This window comes from Eleginops maclovinus, chromosome 9 (assembly GCF_036324505.1).
Source record: "Eleginops maclovinus isolate JMC-PN-2008 ecotype Puerto Natales chromosome 9, JC_Emac_rtc_rv5, whole genome shotgun sequence".
Lineage (NCBI taxonomy): Eukaryota > Metazoa > Chordata > Actinopteri > Perciformes > Eleginopidae > Eleginops > Eleginops maclovinus.
The window spans coordinates 1,096,258-1,115,888 of NC_086357.1; the positions used below are offsets into that span (position 1 = coordinate 1,096,258).

Genomic DNA, 19,631 nt, shown 5'->3' on the forward strand with positions numbered 1-19,631 from the left:
GTATAAGTGAAATGCTCCTTCCTGCACGTATCATCTTCTCTTCTTTTTACTAGTACTACTAAAAACAGCTGTTGGTACTTTTATAGTGTGTATTATCTCATCTTGAAGCAGCATGCAGTGGACCTCAGTGTATTTCCAGCTCAACTCAGCAGGAGAAAAAAAAATATTCCCAATCTCTAAAGTTTCTTTGCAGCCAGAACCAGGGAATGTGTCGTCTATGATTGACTATAGATCAGACGTTATTGATCACTATAGGGAAAACAACTACCCAGCAGTAAATAAAGGGATTCAAATTAGACCCACCTTTACCACACATTAAAATCACAAACAGATTAAGTGATAAAGAAAATGGTTGCTTTATCTATGTAAACTTACTTTATTGTTTTGTCAGCCAGATGTTCCCTACAATTCACAAACCTGACGTATAATGTAGTGAAAAAAAAAAGGTAATTCATATTTTCATTAATTAACTTCTTCTTACTGAAACCTAATTGAGCTCATAAAGGCAAACCTCCCTAAATCAAACAGCTCCGTCTAAACCTGCCGGATCATCGGAAATCCTTTGACTTGTTGAACCCAACTGTTCAGCCAAAAACACAGAGACAACATCGGGACCGGGTCCAGGACTGTCCCGCAGCAGGACCAGATTCCACAACAGAGGCTGTGAGCTTGTTCCCCTCTTAAGCCTCTTAGCGGCTGTAAGTGTGCCCGCTGCCCGCAGCCCTCAGCCCGCAGCCTCAAGACACTGATCAGGATCATCTAATCCTCCGTGGAAAAAGGTCAGCTCGTCTTTGCCTCTCACAGGTTTGACACGCTGCCAGGCGTCCACAAACACGGAACCGACGGACACTTTGGACAGCATGGAGGAGCTACTGTTACCCAATGCGGAGGAGGAGGCGCGCTCCGAACACAGCACGTACGTTCCGGGAGACGCGGGAAGGACGATGGGGGACCGGGCGAGGACTTGCCTCAAGATACCGCTGAACCTCCTAATCAACGTGAAGGACTTCCTGGTGAGGAATGGGCTGTTGACGCTTTCGGTGTTTGCGGTGGCCACCGGCTGCACGATGGGCTTCCTGCTGAGGGGAACCCAGCTGTCCACTCAGGTAGGACCGCAGACTGTGTCTCTGTCTCAGCTGCTAGGACTCAAGTCTGCTCCCTTATTGAAACTTTCTTTTTAATGTCCAATTGAATAGTTCCCTTAAATGTATATGGTTGTTCAATTATTTTTATTTGAGTTGTATCACCCAACATTAAGGTCTGACTCTTTCTCAAAACCATGAACCCTTACTTTTTTTGTTTGCATAAAGGTTGAGGTTAAATATATTTGTTTTGCAGTAAGTTTCAGTCAGTCTGCAGTTTGTAGCTACATTTGTCAAGACTGGGGAGCTAAAGAGTAATCTTAACAGCTCCACAGTTTGCTTGAGCTAACCTTTAATTGAAGCAGATGAAACTGTTAACAGTTTGATTAAGCTTCATTTGAGTCAGGTTTATTTTTCGCTGCAGTCTGCTGGAAAGGACGAGGTCAGCTATGGCTATGGGCTAATGCTTCGATGCTTTTGGTCAGGTTCCTGATGGAAGACAATTAGGTTACGGGCTAAATAAGTCATTCGGTTAGCAATTTAAACAATGTATTTAAAGTTAGCTCACTGCACATTTTAGTAGCTTAAACGGTTTAATTCAGGTTAGCTAAACGTTCAGGTTAATACAAATAAATATTTCACTTATTTTTAGCTTTAGAACATGTAACATAACCACAGCTTTATATTTTTTAACAGATTATTTTTTTTGTAAAGTGTCCAGTCAATCTCAGGCCTAAGCAAGGGTCAACATATTAAAAAGGGGCTTTGTAGATGTTCCATAAGGTAGGACATGCATTTAGCATGTTTTTTAGAGCTCACAATGCGTTTAAGTTTGAAACATTAAGTATTAATATAAAGTCCTCTTTAAATTCGCCTCTGCTTCTCTGACACATGTTGTTAGAGAGCACTAACCCCCCTCACAGTAGCTGTCACTGCCAGTTGCTTCTCATCAGTGAGAGCCCTTTCCTGAAACTGAAATCAGATATTACACAGTAAATAAAAACACTGAGCTCAGACCTGTGTTTATTACGGGAACCTTAAAAGTACACATGGTAGGATTTCCCCACTTAAATATGAGGAAACTTTATGGATATTAAAAAGTAAGAGTTCAGGTTAACTTAACTAAACTTGAACTAATATCCATCAGTTAACTATTTACTTACTTTAATGTGTAATAGCTTAATTAACTATACGGTTTCAAATGAAAGTACTTATAAGGCAGAACAGTGTTGTAGTTATTATTCAAAGATATTATTCAATAATTATCTCTTAATGTTTTCATTCCATATCTTACTGTTACTTCTAATTTTAATTACTGTTTGATAATTACAGGAAATATTTCATCGCTGAAGTGTTTTGTATGTGAAAAAATGTGCACAACTGTCAGATCATTCAAGTGAAGACTTCAACTTTAATGGTTTTATTCATATTCCATTGTATAAGTACTAATACCAGTTCTTCAAAAGTGTTCTTCAGTAAATGTACTTTGTTGCATTTCAACGTTGCTGTTTCACTGTTTGAGGACAGTTTTTAAGACGTCACCTTATACTGATGATTTTGCTTTGGATCAAAATAAATGAATAATAATTGCAATAGAAAAAACCTTGTGATGAGATTATCTGTAGTTGTTGCTCTAAAACAAATACAAAAAGATCAAGTAATGATACATTTAACACACTTTCTATAATAAAATTAAAAGACTAAACTTTATTGTCATTGCACAGAGTACATGTACAGTATTAAGAAGACAATTTGCAGTTAGCATCTAACCAGAAGTAAGAGAAGCAGTCAGAGGGATGTCTAGTATCATAAATACATACTGTACATCTGACGGATATTAACAAACTGACATATTTTAGTATTTACGTATAAGCATTTTAAACAGCATTATAGAAATGTATTACACTATAGAGCAGTTATAAATAAAGACAGTATAATGTGCTTATGTATTTTAACTTTGTGTTTTTACCTGTGCTTATGTGCTCTTGTATGTTTTTTTAAAGTCATCAACCTGCCAAATTAGCCTCTTTTGGCTAAGACTGGCAAATTCACACGTACATAAATAAATACAAAGTAGCATAGAAAATATTGCTGTTTTATGAAAAAGATAATAGGTACGACATATGTGCAAGAGTCTCAAGTCCTTTGAATAGCATACAACGCATTGCGAGTTATAAATAGTGCAGTTTCACTGGGAACTGTCTTTCCAGGAACAAATGATCTGTCTCAGCAGCGGCTGAACGTAGAGACAGGAACATGGAGGTCACATGATCACTTAGCATCTAAGGTAGTGATAGAAATCTGATTTGCAGCCCGGCCATTCTCCTTTTCACAATGGAAATGAATTGATTCACAATGTTATTTACTACTACGACTGTACTTTGAAAGTTAATTGTGTAAAAAAGGTGCCAGGGTGCAAACTAAATAATCCAAACAAGAGAAATATAGCTTGTTTATCCACAACAAAAATAACTGGCACAGGAGGATCCCCTGAAGAGGTCCATTCTGCATTCCTGAACTGGCCCCCAGCCTCCTGTCATTTTGCATAAGTGATCCCAGTTTAACAAGTTGAGAGTAGTCCTTCCTGGACAACATTTCATTTCACATTTGAATCTGGAAGCTCTTCTAGGTTTAGGTAGAAGTCACTCTGATCCAGAGTCTTAAGACAGAGAACCAAATCAGAGCTTTCTTCTAATCACGATATTATATTCCAGAGGTGGAAGAAGTAATAATATATTTTACATTCATTAAGCCATTAAAACAAAACTCAAACCATCTTCATAACTTCTGATGCTCAACTACAACTGTTTCCCACATGAACAACTTCATTTTCTGGATCTCTCTCTGTATGAAGCCAATCTACAGAAATATGACGTGCAGTCTTGTGAGGAGGGTTGTGAAACTGTATCACAATCTTAACATTTGTGTTAATATCTGTACAAGAATGTGAGAATGTATTCAAAATACTAAACACAAATGTCTTTTATCAACGAGTGAAAAAGAAAGTGGCCTCTTTGTTGGCTGTGGCCATGTGACTTCCTCTAAACTCCTTCTAAGATCAGCAGTGTGCTGATCTGTCTGTAGCTCCAGGGTTTTATTCCCCCTGAGTGTAATGGTGCATGCTCTGAGGAACCACCACACCCTGCAGGACCCCTGTCAGCTGTGTGTCCGTACAGTTCAGTATGTGAGTCAAACAAACAGCTGTTAGGATTCAAGTGGGAGTCGTTTCACTATAAGAAAAGCTACACCCATTCTTGATACATATTTCAAATGTTGTTTTGAATTGATCAACATATCAACATTAACTCGCCAATACTATTTCTACATGTGTTTATTTAATGTTTGCTGCTGCTTTGTTGTATACCCCGCCAGCAACAACAACATTTCAATTACTGTATCATTTTATTTAAAGGCCTATGATGTAAATAAATAGCTTTTCATGTCTTTCTTTTATATTTATAATATGGCTTTGGTGCTATATATATTGTGAACAATCCTTTGAGTGTGAAATTCCCTATATTCACAAACTTTGCATTGACATATGTGTTTGTAAAAACTGTAGAGCATGTCCTGTGCCTGCGCAGCACAGATACTTTACGGGTCAGAAAGATATAACTCTTGGAAGCAGTTAACTGTATTTATACTTCAGAAAGCATACTTTTATTTTAAATGTTTGATGGTGATGTATTTTATCCTGACAGGCAAAGATCTACTTCTCTTTTCCTGGAGAGCTGCTGATGAGGATGCTGAAGATGCTCATCCTTCCTCTAATCACATCCAGGTAGCCTCTTAGTCACACACCAGTACACATATTATGTTTCAATTGTAATGAAAGGAAAGATAAGGGAGACAACTCCTACTCTTGAGTGGAAAAATAACAACCACATTTAACTTTCCACTACTGATGAGGTTTCCAAACTTTTCTGTGCTCCAGTCTCCCGTCAGCAGACCCTGTACCAGATGGGATGGATAATATTTAGCCACAGAGCTTTTTTTCCTGTAGCGGCCTTCTGTTGGTTTCCTGCTGCAACCTTCAGATGTCTACAGAGGTTTAATGAACTGAAAGAGAACTGTACACACAGTAGATGTTACCAAAGTGTATTGATAGACACATTCATAGACATTTCTTCTACACATGAAAAGTTATTTATTAAGCCCATTTAAACACATCTATGGCTAGGAGAGGGTTTATTTTACATTTCTAACAATATTGTGTTACTTTTGCACATTTGATGCAAGTATTCTGATGGCTGTTTGAGCGATGTTCCTCCACAGACAGTCCACATTTAAATTAATACATTAAAAGATCAAATAAATATCTTTGTGCTGCTTATCTGAATAAAACTCCGACCTGTTTCCTTCACCTGGGAACTAAAACACCACATACTCAGAAAGAGATTCATGGTCAGGACGATACCAAACTGTTGCATTGGACATTTTATAATGTTGACCTTGGTGCTAGATGCAAGGTCAGAAGAATCCCCAATAATCCAATAGTTGTTGAGGTGTTTCATTCTCATACATGTATGCATTATCTTTCTGCAGATCCAACATGAGCATCAACAGAACTCTCTTTATTTATCCTTTCATTTTTTGATTAAAGAACAGATGTGGGCTGCCACATTACAGCATAACCTGTCTGTCTGTCTGTCTGTCTGTCTGTCTGTCTGTCTGTCTGTCTGTCTGTCTGTCTGTCTGTCTGTCTGTCTGTCTGTCTGTCTGTCTGTCTGTCTGTCTGTCTGTCTGTCTGTCTGTCTGTCTGTCTGTCCATGCAGTTTAATGTCGGGTCTCTCCTCGATGGAGTCCAAGGCGTGCTGTCGGATGGGCGTCCTAACTGTCACCTACTACCTGTGGACCACCTTCATTGCTGTGGTGGTGGGCATTGTGCTCGTCATCATCATCAAACCCGGCGTGGGTACGGACATGGAGAGCCACAGGCTGGGGGGGGGGCCTGTTATGACCTCAGCCGACGCCTTGATCGACCTCATTAGGTGAGAGGGGTCAGAGGAGGAAACCTTTCTCACTATATTTCTGTATATGCTGATAGATAAGAGGTTCCTGTGTATTTCCAGATAGAGGAGGGGAGGTAAATCAGGTCACAATGTTACTCTATGGATCCTAACCCTAGCCTTTTTCCTGGAAAATGAGGACTGCTACTTTTATGCTGATTGTATGCAATAGAGCATTTTCACACCAATGTTTCGGTACTTTTCCTTTAGTTAAGGAATGCAAATACTTCTTCCATCCCTGGTTTGGATAGTAGTTTGAATTAGGTCATGGATATGTTCCTTTGTCATTTTGATGAAATGCTGCTTTTAACAAGTTCAGTGGTTATTGAGAGGATTATTTAAAGGGTTTCGTGTTTTATTTTGCTTCTTGCGGCTGACATGCACACGTGTTCCAAGGATCATGGAAGTCATGTCAGATATTCTTATTGATCCAAAGAGGATTTAAAATACTGTATATTGTTATGTCAATGCTCCTTCACATTATTGTAAAAGAATCATGAAAATGAGTTTACATTTGTAAAATATATCATAAAGAAAAAAAAAATATATATAGGATTGTGTTTTCAGTATCAGAAAGAAGCAAAAAAAAAATGAGAGCATATTCCAAAATGTTAGAAGTCATTTAATTTAATTTTACCTGAAATGGAAACGTAACTCTGATTGATTGCTCCCTTTATCTTCCTGCATAGTCTTCCTTTTTATATAATAATAGTCTTACCTCCAGCACAAAGAAAAAACTGGACTGCCATCGCACGCTGGAAATATGTGTGATAAGCTGCACAGTTAGCATCCCTTCTCTCTGCTGCTTGTGATGTTTCCCCTGTAGCACCTTATACAAAGTATAATGAATACACTCAGAGCCCCCCCACCCCCTTTTCTCAAACAAGTTTTGTGCTAAAGTTCAGGAAGAAAGCCCATCTTCACACTTTTTCCCTGGAATTATTCTGTCTGAACATCATAGTCATGCTACTGTTTCAGGGATTTGGTTTCTGAGAGTCCTTGTACCGCCGGATGTTCAGGGGAGAACCTCGGAACATAGATAACATTGGAGGAGTCCAGAGTTGGTTGTGTGATTTCAAGTCACTTCTATCTTAAGTAGTGTTGTTTCAGTGCATTTAGAAAAATCTAATAAATAATAAGTTTAATTTATACTTGGACATTGAAATGAAAACTGGGAAAATGTAAGAGAAAATTGAAAAATTAAACGTATTTTAACGTATACTCAATTATGCCTTTCTGCTACGTAGATATACTGCTAAAATACAGCAGGTTGGTAAATTATAACATTTATTTAAAATTTGTTTTCAATGTTCAGTTTTTCTACTGGTACAGACCAATGCAATATGGGGTTTTTCACAATATGTTTTAGTAAACATCGCGATGACAAAACGGTGTTGTGCACCCTGTGTTGTTTTCACTGCAAAGCTCGAGAGGATGTTTAGCTCACTAGCATCATTAGCTGTTGATTATATAAATCAATTATAGTGCCGCAAACTGCCAATCATTCCCCAAATGTCTCAGATGTTCTGTTTTATTATCTGAATAAACAGAATATCTTTGTGTTTTAGCTTGTTGGTTGGACAAAACAGGCATTTGAAGATTTCACTCTTAGAACGCACACCAACACACATCAATCCGATTACAGACAGGGCTGATTAGTGTATTTTTAGTAATCCTGCGAGGATGAGTGACAGATTAGTCAAGTCAGCAGCGGTGGGTTGCAATGATCTCTGCTGCGGCATGTTGGCTGACTCTTCAACATCCTGCTGAAGGTCAGCTGATCGTAACATCTCTATCACTGTGATTAACAGTAAAGTGGTTTTCGTTTTTCAAAGTCCCTTTTTGCTCTTTTGTGGTCGTGGCAGTGTCGAATATAACGCAGCTTCTAGCTTATTAGCCATATATTCTTTGTATGAAAGGTAAATAACACTCCATGTCTCTCTGTTACTCCACAGGAACATGGTTCCCTCTAATCTGATTGAGGCTACGTTTCAGCAGGTAACACCACCCCCCGCACTCATTTGTGACACAAACAAAGGGCATTATCTTTTACACTTGCTGTTACAAACACAACTGTGTTCCTTCAGTACAAAACGGATCTGATTCCCATCCTCAAAGTCCCAGCCAGAACCGTGCAGCCCAACTTCGTCTATGTCTTTCCCGATGAGAAGGACCCCAAAGGTCGGACAGTGTACCTCGAGCTGACCCCCCCTCCAGATGTCACGTACAAGACGAGTCCTGGCACCAGCCAACAGATGAACGTCCTGGGAATTGTCATTTTCTCCGCCACCATGGGTGAGCAGCACGTAGTCCACCTGTCCCTGACTGAAACAGAAACCTGTGTCATTAAGTCCTGATGTTTACTGCTCTTCAAATGTCTCCTTTTGAATGTAGTTTTTTTTGTCATTTATCATGGTTGTATAACAGATGTTTAAGTTATTTAATTTAACTTTTTTCACTCTAATGTTTAAAATTCTGAGCTGTTACATTGATTGAAAGGAAAAACAGTCAAAAGATTCAAATGTTTGTCCGTTGATCTCTGGGCCCTCTGAGTCCCCTCAGTTTTCCACTGAGGAGGTTAACACTGTGATTTTTCAGTCTGTATGCTCAGCTCATTATCCAACTGTTCTAACTCTAACCCAGGGGTCTGCAACCTTTTGGACAAAAAGAGCCATTTTGTGTTCCACGTATTCCACCAATTTCTTTTCTCTGGAGCCTCAAAACATATTTTATAGCTTGTTAGCAATGTTGTATATTGTTATACTAGACAAAAACTACAGTTTGTTGCATTTATTATTTATAACATTATAGAAGGAAGGAAGGAACAGTGTTTACATGTTATTGGTATTTTTACCTCTAATAATAAACACAGAACTCCTATAAAGAGAATTACAAAAAATTCACTAGCATTTGTAGGCCTACTTTTAAAATAAGTTAAACACAGCACATGGGGGAGTCCTCTGCACATTTGAAGAAAATAAATACAATTAAAATGGGCCCACTTTGAAATAAACCATATAACCGCAACCTAAAAAGAGTTAAGAATGCACACACACACACACACACACACACACACACACACACACACACACACACACACACACACACACACACACACACACACACACACACACACACACACACACACACACACACACACACATCCTGGAAAACTGCAGATGGTCACTTAGCAACATGAGGTGCAACTTGCCTCCGTGCCCCTTAAATTCGGCACAAAAGCGGACATCCAGAGCTAAGCTGTATCTTATTTACATTTTATTTTTGTCGGAGCTCAAGGGAGCATAGCAGAGGGCTTAAAGATCCGCACTCGGCTCTGGAGCCACGGGTTGCCAACCCCTGCACTAGACTGACCTTCTGATTATGTTGTAAAGTCTGAAGAATAGAACAATTCAGCTTGTTAGCAGCATTATGATGCAGTCACTGCTGAAAATGAGAGCTGTCCCATTGAAACACGTTCATGCTAGGACTGCATTGTCTTTAAACAGTGACTGCGTTTTTTTCTATTCTCATTGATGTGTTGCTTTGAATTTTCTTTCTCTCTTTTTGCGCTTTACATTGTCAGTCTGTTTGAGTCATTGTACAGCATTTGGTTCTGCATGTACAAAACGATCGATTTGTACGAAATAAAGATTCTCAACGAGGACTTTCTTCAACCATTAAGCATTTTACGAAAAAAAGACATGATCACAACTGATCATGTCTTTTTTTTTTACCCATAATCCCTTGCATTTCTAGTATGCATCCTGCACAACTTAGAGCGCAGTTATTTTCTCCTATAAAGATGTATAAACGGTATGGTTGCAGGCTTGTTGCTGGGCAGGATGGGAGAGCGAGGAGCTCCTCTGGTCAACGTCTGTCAGTGCATCAACGAGTGCGTCATGAAGATCATCAACGCTGCGGTCTGGTGAGAAGAATACTCTGAACAAACACACAGTACTTACAGAACTATTATTGTATCCTTGACCCCTTCTGTGACACAGAGGAGGGCTTCTGTGAATCTGACCTATTGACTGGTTGGGGAGGGGGGGGCGACCAGAATACTGAACAGACACACTTCTAAAACTGCAGTAGGCTAACTGAGAATATTCCGCTCTGCATGTGGAACACTTTGCTCTTCGATCTGGAGGTTATATTATTTACTTGGGCCACTTGTTATTTTTTCTCTGCTGCTTATAACTTTAATGTGTTTGTTTCAAAACCCTCTGGTCCATTCACCTGTTTAGTTAGGCTGGTTTGAGCAGGTCTGAAAGTTAAAATTTGAACTCAGAATAAACAATCGACAATTTCCAAGTAAGCACTGGTTGGTTTGTGGTAGAGTGACAGTAAGTATGACATTTCAAAAGATAACATACTTTTTACACTTCTATATTCAGAGTGAACCAGCAGGGAATAGAAGAGATGAGTACATTTATACATATCCTTCAGAATGTTGGCTTTCGGTAACCGTGGTAACATTTACACTGATACAACAGGAAGTGTCATTTGGTAAATCCTCATGAAGTGAAATGTGTGATGGAAACTTCTGGAGCAATGGAGACGAAACTCAGAGAGACACAGTAGAGCTGGAACTTTGATGGCAAACACTGATGGTTTATTCTGAAGTTAACGGCCGGAGAACTGACAAGACATTTGCTGCAGCTATGAGGTGACACAGCGGTTACCCGACCAATTCTGAAGAACTCTACTGCAGTCCGAGGTTTTAACCAGTTCAGCATGGACAATCAACATTCTTCAGTCACCAGACTAAACAAATATGGACCCTACGTCTAACTAAAACTGTCATCTAGGTCAATCTTTGATCAGCATGAGCTCGTACCTAGTAAGGGAACAACAAGGCTCAGGAAGCCCAGGCTGCACCTCCTTACTGAAGATAATAGCACCTCCAAGGCCGAAAAACTATGCCACGGCAATACAAACAGAGGAAGGAGAAAATGATGAAGTAGGTCAAAGGTTAAACAACTAAGCATAATATTCCCTAACAAAATGTAGTGACCATTCAGTAATTACAAGTTTTGGAGAAATGACAATGAAAATGAAAAAGCCTGTCCAAAGCTTAATGACCTGGATTCTGAACAGAAGTCTGAGCCACAGCTCCGGTGTTTGGGATTGTCCTAGAACTACAGTAACCACAAACACACTGTGTTATACACTCTGTGTTTCAGGGATAACATCTTCACACTCCAACATTATAATATAAACATGTTAACATCATAAGGTGTTACTGCACGAACATTGCCAATTGACATTTAGTTTAGTGAAGTTTTGTTCAGTTTAGTTTATTCTCTTGCACCTGAAGCTTGTCCGGTGTGACACCATTTTGCTCTTTGATTTGAAGGTTTGTTGGAGGCTGTCAGCTGATTAGAATAAACAGCTGTAATGTAAAGCTGATGAAACATGTTCCTGTAATAATAGAAAAGATTCTGAGAAGGTCTTGTTTCACAACATCCAATATGAACTAAAACTGACCTACAAGCTTACATATAATGTAAATACAGACTTTAATATAGATTTGAAGACATTTCTGCAAAGTATAGGGTTCTAAAATTAAATTTGTTCTTTTTAAAATTTTGTCAAGTATTCATTTATTTGTCAATTTAGAACACAGCGTTGGACATTGAAATGTACATTTTATTCAATTTCGCTACTGACAGAATATACAATAAACGATTTTTATTATTTAAATTGGAATAGGTTAAAATGAAAGAAAAGAACAACAATATATATATAGTGACTTATAGACACAATAGTTACACACAAGAGAGAGTCTGGTTTGTTGGGTTGATGGCAGTGCCAAAGGTAGTGTGAAAAACAAGCGTGACAGTAAGCTCCATGCTATTTATTTATGGGGTTTTATTTATTTTTTCTGCAGAGTCATGATCCAGACACTTGTGTTCTGGATATTCATTGCCCCCTGTCGCTGTTTCCTAGCGCCACCGTCAGGATAAGATTATGATGGTTGGTGCTGGTTACCACTTGAACCCAAGTGCAGAACACAGAACTCTAAGGAGTTAGCAAAACTAGCATTAAAAACCAAAGCTCAATAAGAGGCTCGAGCATGACCATCTATTTGTGAGGCTGAATCTACCATCTAACGGCTTGGTTGAGTTGGAGCCCAGTATTTGTAGTCCATCTGATTTGGGACTGTCAGCAGCCTGGTCCCTGATATTAACACCATTTATTCCAGCTCCCCAGAGGATTACCTCTTTGGATTCAAATGACCCCATGTTGTTTTCTTTAGTGTCACCCTCAGGACACCTTAACACGGTTAGCTTCACCACTGTAAAGAGGCTAACTGATAAATCATCAGTGTTTTGTTTGCTTCAGGTACTTCCCATTTGGAATCATCTTCCTGGTGGCGGGTAAGATCCTGGATATGCAGGACCCAAGCACGCTGGGAAAGAAACTGGGCTGGTATGGCATCACCGTGCTCGCTGGCCTCTTTGTCCACGGGCTGATCCTCCTCCCTTTCTTTTACTTTATCCTCACCAAGAAGAATCCCTTTACCTACATCCGCGGGCTGCTGCAGGCCCTGGTGATTGCCCTGGCTACCTCCTCCAGGTCAGAGTCAAGCACAGTCCTGCTTTACCTGCTGGTCTGTGGATGTTTTCAAGGTTGTCATTAAATGTTGTATCTTATCAGCTCCGCCACGCTTCCAATCACCATGAAGTGTTTGTTGGAAAACTGCCATGTGGACCGACAAATTGCTCGCTTCGTCCTACCTGTGGGGGCTACGATCAACATGGATGGGACAGCACTGTACGAGGCTGTGGCGGCCATCTTCATTGCTCAGGTTAATGACTATGAGCTGGACTTCGGCCAGTTGGTCACCATCAGGTAAACCAACAGATATTGTTCCTCTGAGAAACTTGAAGAACTTGTCCAGACTTGATTTCCCAGTTGGAAAGAATCTATAACAAATGTCACAATATGTGAATATTTTGGATTCTATGTGTTCTGCAAGAGACTCCAACTAGAGCTTATACTTTGGATTTGTATGCATACCACAAATCAATCCAAACATGTCCAAAAATGATTCCAGGTAGAATGTAGCCATGCCCTGATGATACAGTGACGTATGTGACTGTACAACCAATCTATACAATGCAACAACAATGTGATTCTCAGTGAGGACTTTAAGTTCTGAAAAGGCCAATTCATTTTGATTGAATAAATATGTTATGTTACATTCTACTCTTACATCTGTTGTCCTCATGCAGCATCACGGCCACAGCTGCCAGCATCGGTGCAGCAGGGATCCCTCAGGCTGGTCTGGTTACCATGGTGATTGTACTGACATCAGTAGGCCTGCCTCCAGATGACATCACACTCATCGTGGCCATCGACTGGATTCTGTAAGTTTACAGTACTCTTCATGTAGAAAGGTCTCTCAGTATCACAGTGTTAATGGCGCAATCTAGTAGAGTAAAAAAAAACGCCATTACTGCTCTGAGACTCTTGTCCAGAGGCTTTCTCCCTTTAATCATATCTATTTCTACAGTGACAGGTTTCGGACCATGATCAACGTTCTGGGCGATGCTCTGGCAGCGGGAATCATCGGCCACCTCTGTCGGAAAGATTTCCCCCTCAGTGGAGCAGGAAAGGTAAAAAATAAAAATTAGCATCAGTGATTTTGTCTTGGAAAATCTTACCCTGTGTATGTTGGCTCTTATTGTTTTCCTTCAGACTTAATCTTACTATTCTGACCTTTTTAAAGTAACGTATAAATATGTTTAGACGTCTTACCTTTAACTGGAGGATAACAGACAGTGACATCAGTGTTTACTCAGATTTGGACAAACACCACAACAGATTAGATCTCTTACTCTTAACTTAAATCCTTGTGAGACTTTGTCAAGCCACTCTGCCTCACTCTTTTGCTTGGCAGAAAAGGTTCATTCACAACTGAGAACCAAGGACCATTAAGTCACAGAACTGTTTATTACTGTAGGAACTCTTGAAACAGTAGCCATCATCGTTATGCTAACAAAGTGAGCTAATCTGTTATACTATTAATGAAGCAACTAGCTAAAGCAGGGGTAAGGCAAGGCAAAGCAAGTTTATTTATATAGCACCTTTCAACACAAGGCAATTCAAAGTGCTTTACAAACATGAAAGACATTAAGAGCAGTTAAAAATATTGCAGCATAAACACATTATAAAAGGGCATTTAAAAACAGTCATTTAAGAGCAAAGATAATGAAATAAACACATCAGGTATAAAATACATGAATAAAGGTTACAGTGCAGAATAAAAGTCACAGTGCAGTGTTAGATAAGAACAGTTCAATTAAAAGCAGCGGCAAAAACAAATGTTTGCAGCCTGGATTTAAAAGTAGTAAGAGTTGCAGCAGCCCTGCAGAACTGGAGTGATGTGATCCACTCTCTCAGTGTTAGTGAGGACTCGAGCCGCAGCGTTCTGAATCAGCTGCAGCTTTCTAATGGATTTCTTAGTGAGACCTGTAAAGACACCGTCACAGCAGTCCAGTCTACTGAAGATAAAAGCATGGACAGGTTTTTCTAGATCCTGCTGTGACATTAGTCCTTTAATCCTAGATATGTTCTTCAGGTGATAGTAGGCGGACTCAGTAACTGTTTTAATGTGACTGTTGAAATTCAGGTCTGAGTCCATGACTACACCTAGGTTTCTGGTGTTATCTGTTGTTTTGAACATTGCTGACTGAAGCTCAGTACTGACTTTTTGTTGTTTCTCCTTCACTCCAAAAACAATTACCTCAGTGTTATCTTTGTTTAATTGGAGAAAGTTCTGACTCATCCAGTCATTGATTTGTTCAATGCACTTACTCAGTGTTTTAATTGGAGCATAGTCTCCTGGTGAAATGGTAATGTAAATGTGTGTCTCATCTGCATAGCTATGGTAACTTTTTTTGTTGCTTTTCCTTATCTGAGCCAGTGGTAGCATGTAGATGTTAAAGAGAAGAGGCCCCAAGATGGAACCTTGAGGAACCCCACATGTCATATTTGTCAGCTCTGATGTGTAGCTGCCTCTAGAAACAAAGTGTTTCCTGTCCTTTAAGTAGGATTCAAACCAGTTTAGAACTGGGCCGAAAGTCCCAACCAGTTTTCTAGTCAGTCTAGTAATATGTTGTGGTCAACAGTGTGAAATGCAGCGCTGAGATCTAATAATACTAACACAGAGATTATGCCACTGTCTGTGTTTAAGTGGATGTCATTGAAGACCTTAACAAGAGCAGTCTCAGTGCTTTGGTGTGGTCGAAAGCCAGACTGGAACACTTCAAAACAGTTATTTGCATCCAAGATGTGTCCAAACTGTGGCCCGGGGGCCAAATACAGCTGGCCTTTTAGAACCGGCCCTCAGCAGCTTCAAAAAGTATAATGAAATATAGCCCTCAAATGAAACCTGCACTTGTCTTATAGCATACTTCTTAAATATATATGCACAAAATATATTACACAGTATTCACGTGTTAATGAGGACACTTTTCAAATAAGTCAATTGAAGTTGAAAACTTTTTCTAACAAATCTTAGTTGATAAGAAAAAAGCCCAATAACTTATTTGCATAACAAGATGGAAATACACCCTTCATATTTCCCCTTATTATAAGCAATCTGAGGCTCCTATTATAAGAATGCCAACAAAATAAATTAAATAACATTTAATTTTTATTCTGAAAGCATTCAACTATCAAGCATCATTTAACTAAATTTGATTGAGTTTGCTAACTCAAAACTTAATTTATGAGGCAATATACCTCACCTGTAGATTGCAATAGTAATGTAGCAGTTTGCCTGTATCTGAACAATCTACCACCGCCTCCATTGCTTAGCAATCTCTTGTCTACAATCTTACAGGAGTGACTAAAAATACAAACAATAGTAAATGTTTTATTTAAACTTGAATCCTATGTCCCCACCTTTATCCTCTAACCCTTTACGAGTGGATAGAACATGTGTGTGTTTCCTCACCTTTCTGGCACATTGACCTGTGTGCGATGACAACATGTGTCTATCATCATTGTTGTTGTTTCAGAAACATGCTTTAACATTTTGTCTTGGTCACTTCACAGTCTTTAATGCGGTTTAATGTGTTTTTCTTCAGGCTGTACCGTCTTATGGTACGCAGAATCCTCACAACAACTCTAACAGTGTAGAAGTGCCAATGACAGAGATCCACTCACACAAAGACTGTATGTTTGATACGACGGGTGACCCGGTGGGCGAGAGGCACGCACACACCGTTTACTACAACATCTGTCAGGTGTGATATGAGAAGTACAGCTCAAAACACCATGAGTTAATTTCACTGTGCCATCTGAACAGGAGACAGACTTTGTTGTTACAGAGCAGGAAACCTCTTCTGAGCAGCACCAACTGCTTTGAACTTTATTTATGTGACAAGAAAATGTAGTTTATTTGGCCAAAAACTGGATTGGAGCTTCTTCTGGAGCTTTGTCCCTAGTGACAGTGAAAACAAAAGCTCCACTACAGGGACCATGGTGCCATTTTACTGGAAACTCACCACCAGCGCTAACATTCAAACTAGCCTGAATTTAAAAAGTGGTGGGAATGATTCATATCAAGCGAATCAGCAAATTGCCTGGTTTCTATTGAAGAACAGCTGCACAGGAGCCTGGCCTGCATCAGAGACACAACCCCCCTCCTGGGTGCACCTACAGACTCAAATCTGACAGCTCCACGTAGAAGCAGTACACTGCAGTTACCCTTCTGAACTGGGTATCAAACCAGCATCGCTCTTGGGTACTGCCAGAAATGTGACTGTACTATCCCTTTCAGGTCGGTTTAGTTATTAGTATTTGGAACAAAATGAAGATGGAATGCCAATTCCTTACCTGACCTCTGGTAATAATCTTTCGGAAGTGATCCAAACAATAGGATGGCTGATACAAGATGCCAAAATAGGTTTCCATCACAGGCTCACTCGTCTCAGCTAATAAGGGTTTATCATTAAGTTCTTAAAAGCACTTCATCTTTGCAAAATAATCCACAAGATGGAGCTTGTAACGTTATCGTATAAATCCACTAACTATTATGTGGAGGACTGCTGAGGGTCATCTTATTTAGGGTCTTAGTAAAACTTGGGGCGTGAGACCTGGGCTTCCACTATGATTCCTTTATTGCTGAGAGCCGCTCTACCTGTTGAAAAAGAATGACTGAAAATGCTCTGTGCAAAAAAATGTGTTGGTGACCAGGTGAGTAGCTCAAAGGAGAACCAATGACACATCGTGAGCCGTGACTAATGGATCCAGATGACTCCTGATAGAGATTTTTCAGGCAGTTGCTAGTGAAAAGACTCTGGGGAGACCCAGAACACTGGAGGGATGTCATATCAGCCCTGAACACTTCTTCCAACATCTTCCAAGTCCAGCTGTTAGACATCCCAACTACTCAGACTCCAGACCCTTGCAAGCCCTTACCTTTGACTGGCTGCTATATTTATACGACTGAAGAACAGAACAAATCCAGTAATGGTTTAAAACACCACGTTGGATCACATTGGATTATTTATTTATTTTAAATACTTGCAGGTTGACCAAAAATGACAGCTAAACAGCTTGGACCCCTCTTTATTAACTTTTTTTTTAGTTTGATCTGGGATCATCCGAAGGGACAACACTTGTTTGCTCTCTGTCTTTCCTACATACCTCTGGCTGAACTGTGTATTTGATTGGCTGGTGCTCTCTGCTGCCTGTTTGGACTGGTTGCGTATTAAAGGGTAATCTGTTCATTCTGACAGCTGAATGGATCCAAGTGCTCTTCATCTTGCAAATCAAGCTTCTTCTTCTCCCGTCTTGTTTATATTTGACAGCATGCTGGCATGCGCTCGTATTGGCTTCACTTGAAGCTGCCGTGCATTATCTTTTTCTCCTGTTTTTAATCAAAGTGCTGTAGGGATTATGGGACTTGGTACCAAAGTCAGTTGCAGCTAACAGAGGCTAGTTTTTGTTCAGTTACTACTTAACTACTTAAATGTGTGTATTACCTCAAATTGTTTACTTACATCTGAGATTGTGAGTGACCTCTGGCTATGTGTTTGACAAACACCAGTGGTTACTAGAAGGTAAGAAAAAGGTCTAAAAACATATTCTTTCAGAAGATGGTCAGGGGAAATAAAGTTATGATGTTATAATTATATGACTTGTAATTAGTGAATAAATCATACAACTTTTTAAAAAATGTTTTGATAAAGTGCTCCTTTAACTTCTCTCTGTGTAAGTTAAGTAGCTGTGTTTTTATGTAGGACAAAAAAATGAAAACGTAGACCTGCCTTAATGTAACTGTTGACATTCTGTCATTTTAATCCACAAACCTCAATGTTTCTCTGCCAATGCACACTGACAAACTGCAGCATTTTCAACTACTACAAAAGAAAGTTTTCATCGAATTGCATCGTGTACACACTTTATTTGTTTTTTATATGATATGTGTTTTTGGACTTTGTGTAATTGCTGTTTGTTTGTACTGAAAATAAATATACTGATACCAATACACTTTATTCTCTCTGTGACAAGTTAAGGCCCACACTCCAAACCAACACCAAAGAATTAGCAGAGATAAAGGTTTCCTGTTGAGTCCCATCACGTGCTGTGTAGGGGCCAAAACGTAGAACTTAAAGGTCCTCAATTATGCAAAAGGCACTTCTTGCTGTCTTTTATACATAAATATGTGTAAGGAGACTCAGAAAGTGTCAGAAAATACAACCCTCTCTCTTTTCCTCACATTTCTAAAAACGGGGGGTACAAACGAGCTAATCCAGATTTGCTGCGGATATGACGTCATATCATAAATGTGGGCTGGCTTTACATTGAACTCCTGGCAACGTCCCACCCACATGAAACGTCCTAACCTATCGTCCGCATTATACAGTCGGCAAGCTGAATCCCCTCCACAGCACCTCTGTGTGTCTGCAGGAGGGATTTAGAGTTGTTGTATATATAATACATAAAATGTCTCTGTTCTAGTGGTAAACACTGGAGAAAGAACAAGCTATGTGCTGTATCAGAAACAATGCGCCACGTGTTTTGGAATTCATATGGTCTGTGTTTACATCGCAAGCATCGCTAACACTCAGAGCTAACGCTGTACTGGAGAGATTATGTGTAATATAAAGGTCCTGTCTGTTAGAAATAATCAATATATTGAAGCGGAACATTAAAAGATAATTCACTGTTTCTGGACGGATCATATTTGTCCACTTCAGGTAGTATTACCGGATGTTGTTTTTAGTCTCAAATAGCATAAAGGTAATATTGTATTGTATATATGAGTAGAGGGAGAAGGACGCGTGGAGTTACATACTAAACACACTGACTCTCACTCATTGATGCTGCAATGATACTATTGCCTGTTTAATAACTGATAAACCTCAGAAGGATTGCATAATAGAATATCGTAGGTGAGCGCTTCAGGACATCACTAACAAGATGGCGACGGTGACGTCCATAAGAGGACCCACCCCCGACGACGTCAGCCAATAGAAGAATCCGGAGAACCCCATGTGACAAGCGGCCAACAGGATCC

The 19,631-nt window shown here is 39.6% G+C and overlaps 1 protein-coding gene across 1 annotated transcript; it reads left to right on the top strand.

Annotated features, from left to right (window-relative positions):
- Positions 1 to 806: 806 nt before the first annotated feature.
- Positions 807 to 18,555, top strand: LOC134869114 (excitatory amino acid transporter 5-like). Its single transcript, XM_063890544.1, has 11 exons — positions 807 to 1,106; positions 4,784 to 4,863; positions 5,858 to 6,073; positions 8,047 to 8,089; positions 8,179 to 8,386; positions 9,917 to 10,016; positions 12,437 to 12,670; positions 12,752 to 12,946; positions 13,330 to 13,464; positions 13,611 to 13,713; positions 16,192 to 18,555. The coding sequence occupies exons 1-11, from the start codon at positions 861 to 863 to the stop codon at positions 16,354 to 16,356; spliced, it is 1,725 nt and encodes a 574-aa protein (XP_063746614.1). The 5' UTR covers positions 807 to 860; the 3' UTR covers positions 16,357 to 18,555.
- The last annotated feature ends 1,076 nt before the right edge of the window (positions 18,556 to 19,631 follow it).

Coding starts and splice junctions, on each gene's coding strand:
- LOC134869114 (XM_063890544.1), top strand. CDS start 861: ATGGAGGAGCTACTGTTACCCAATGCGGAGGAGGAGGCGCGCTCCGAA. Junction 1,107..4,783: donor GAACCCAGCTGTCCACTCAG/GTAGGACCGCAG, acceptor TTATCCTGACAG/GCAAAGATCTACTTCTCTTT. Junction 12,671..12,751: donor GCCCTGGCTACCTCCTCCAG/GTCAGAGTCAAG, acceptor GTATCTTATCAG/CTCCGCCACGCTTCCAATCA.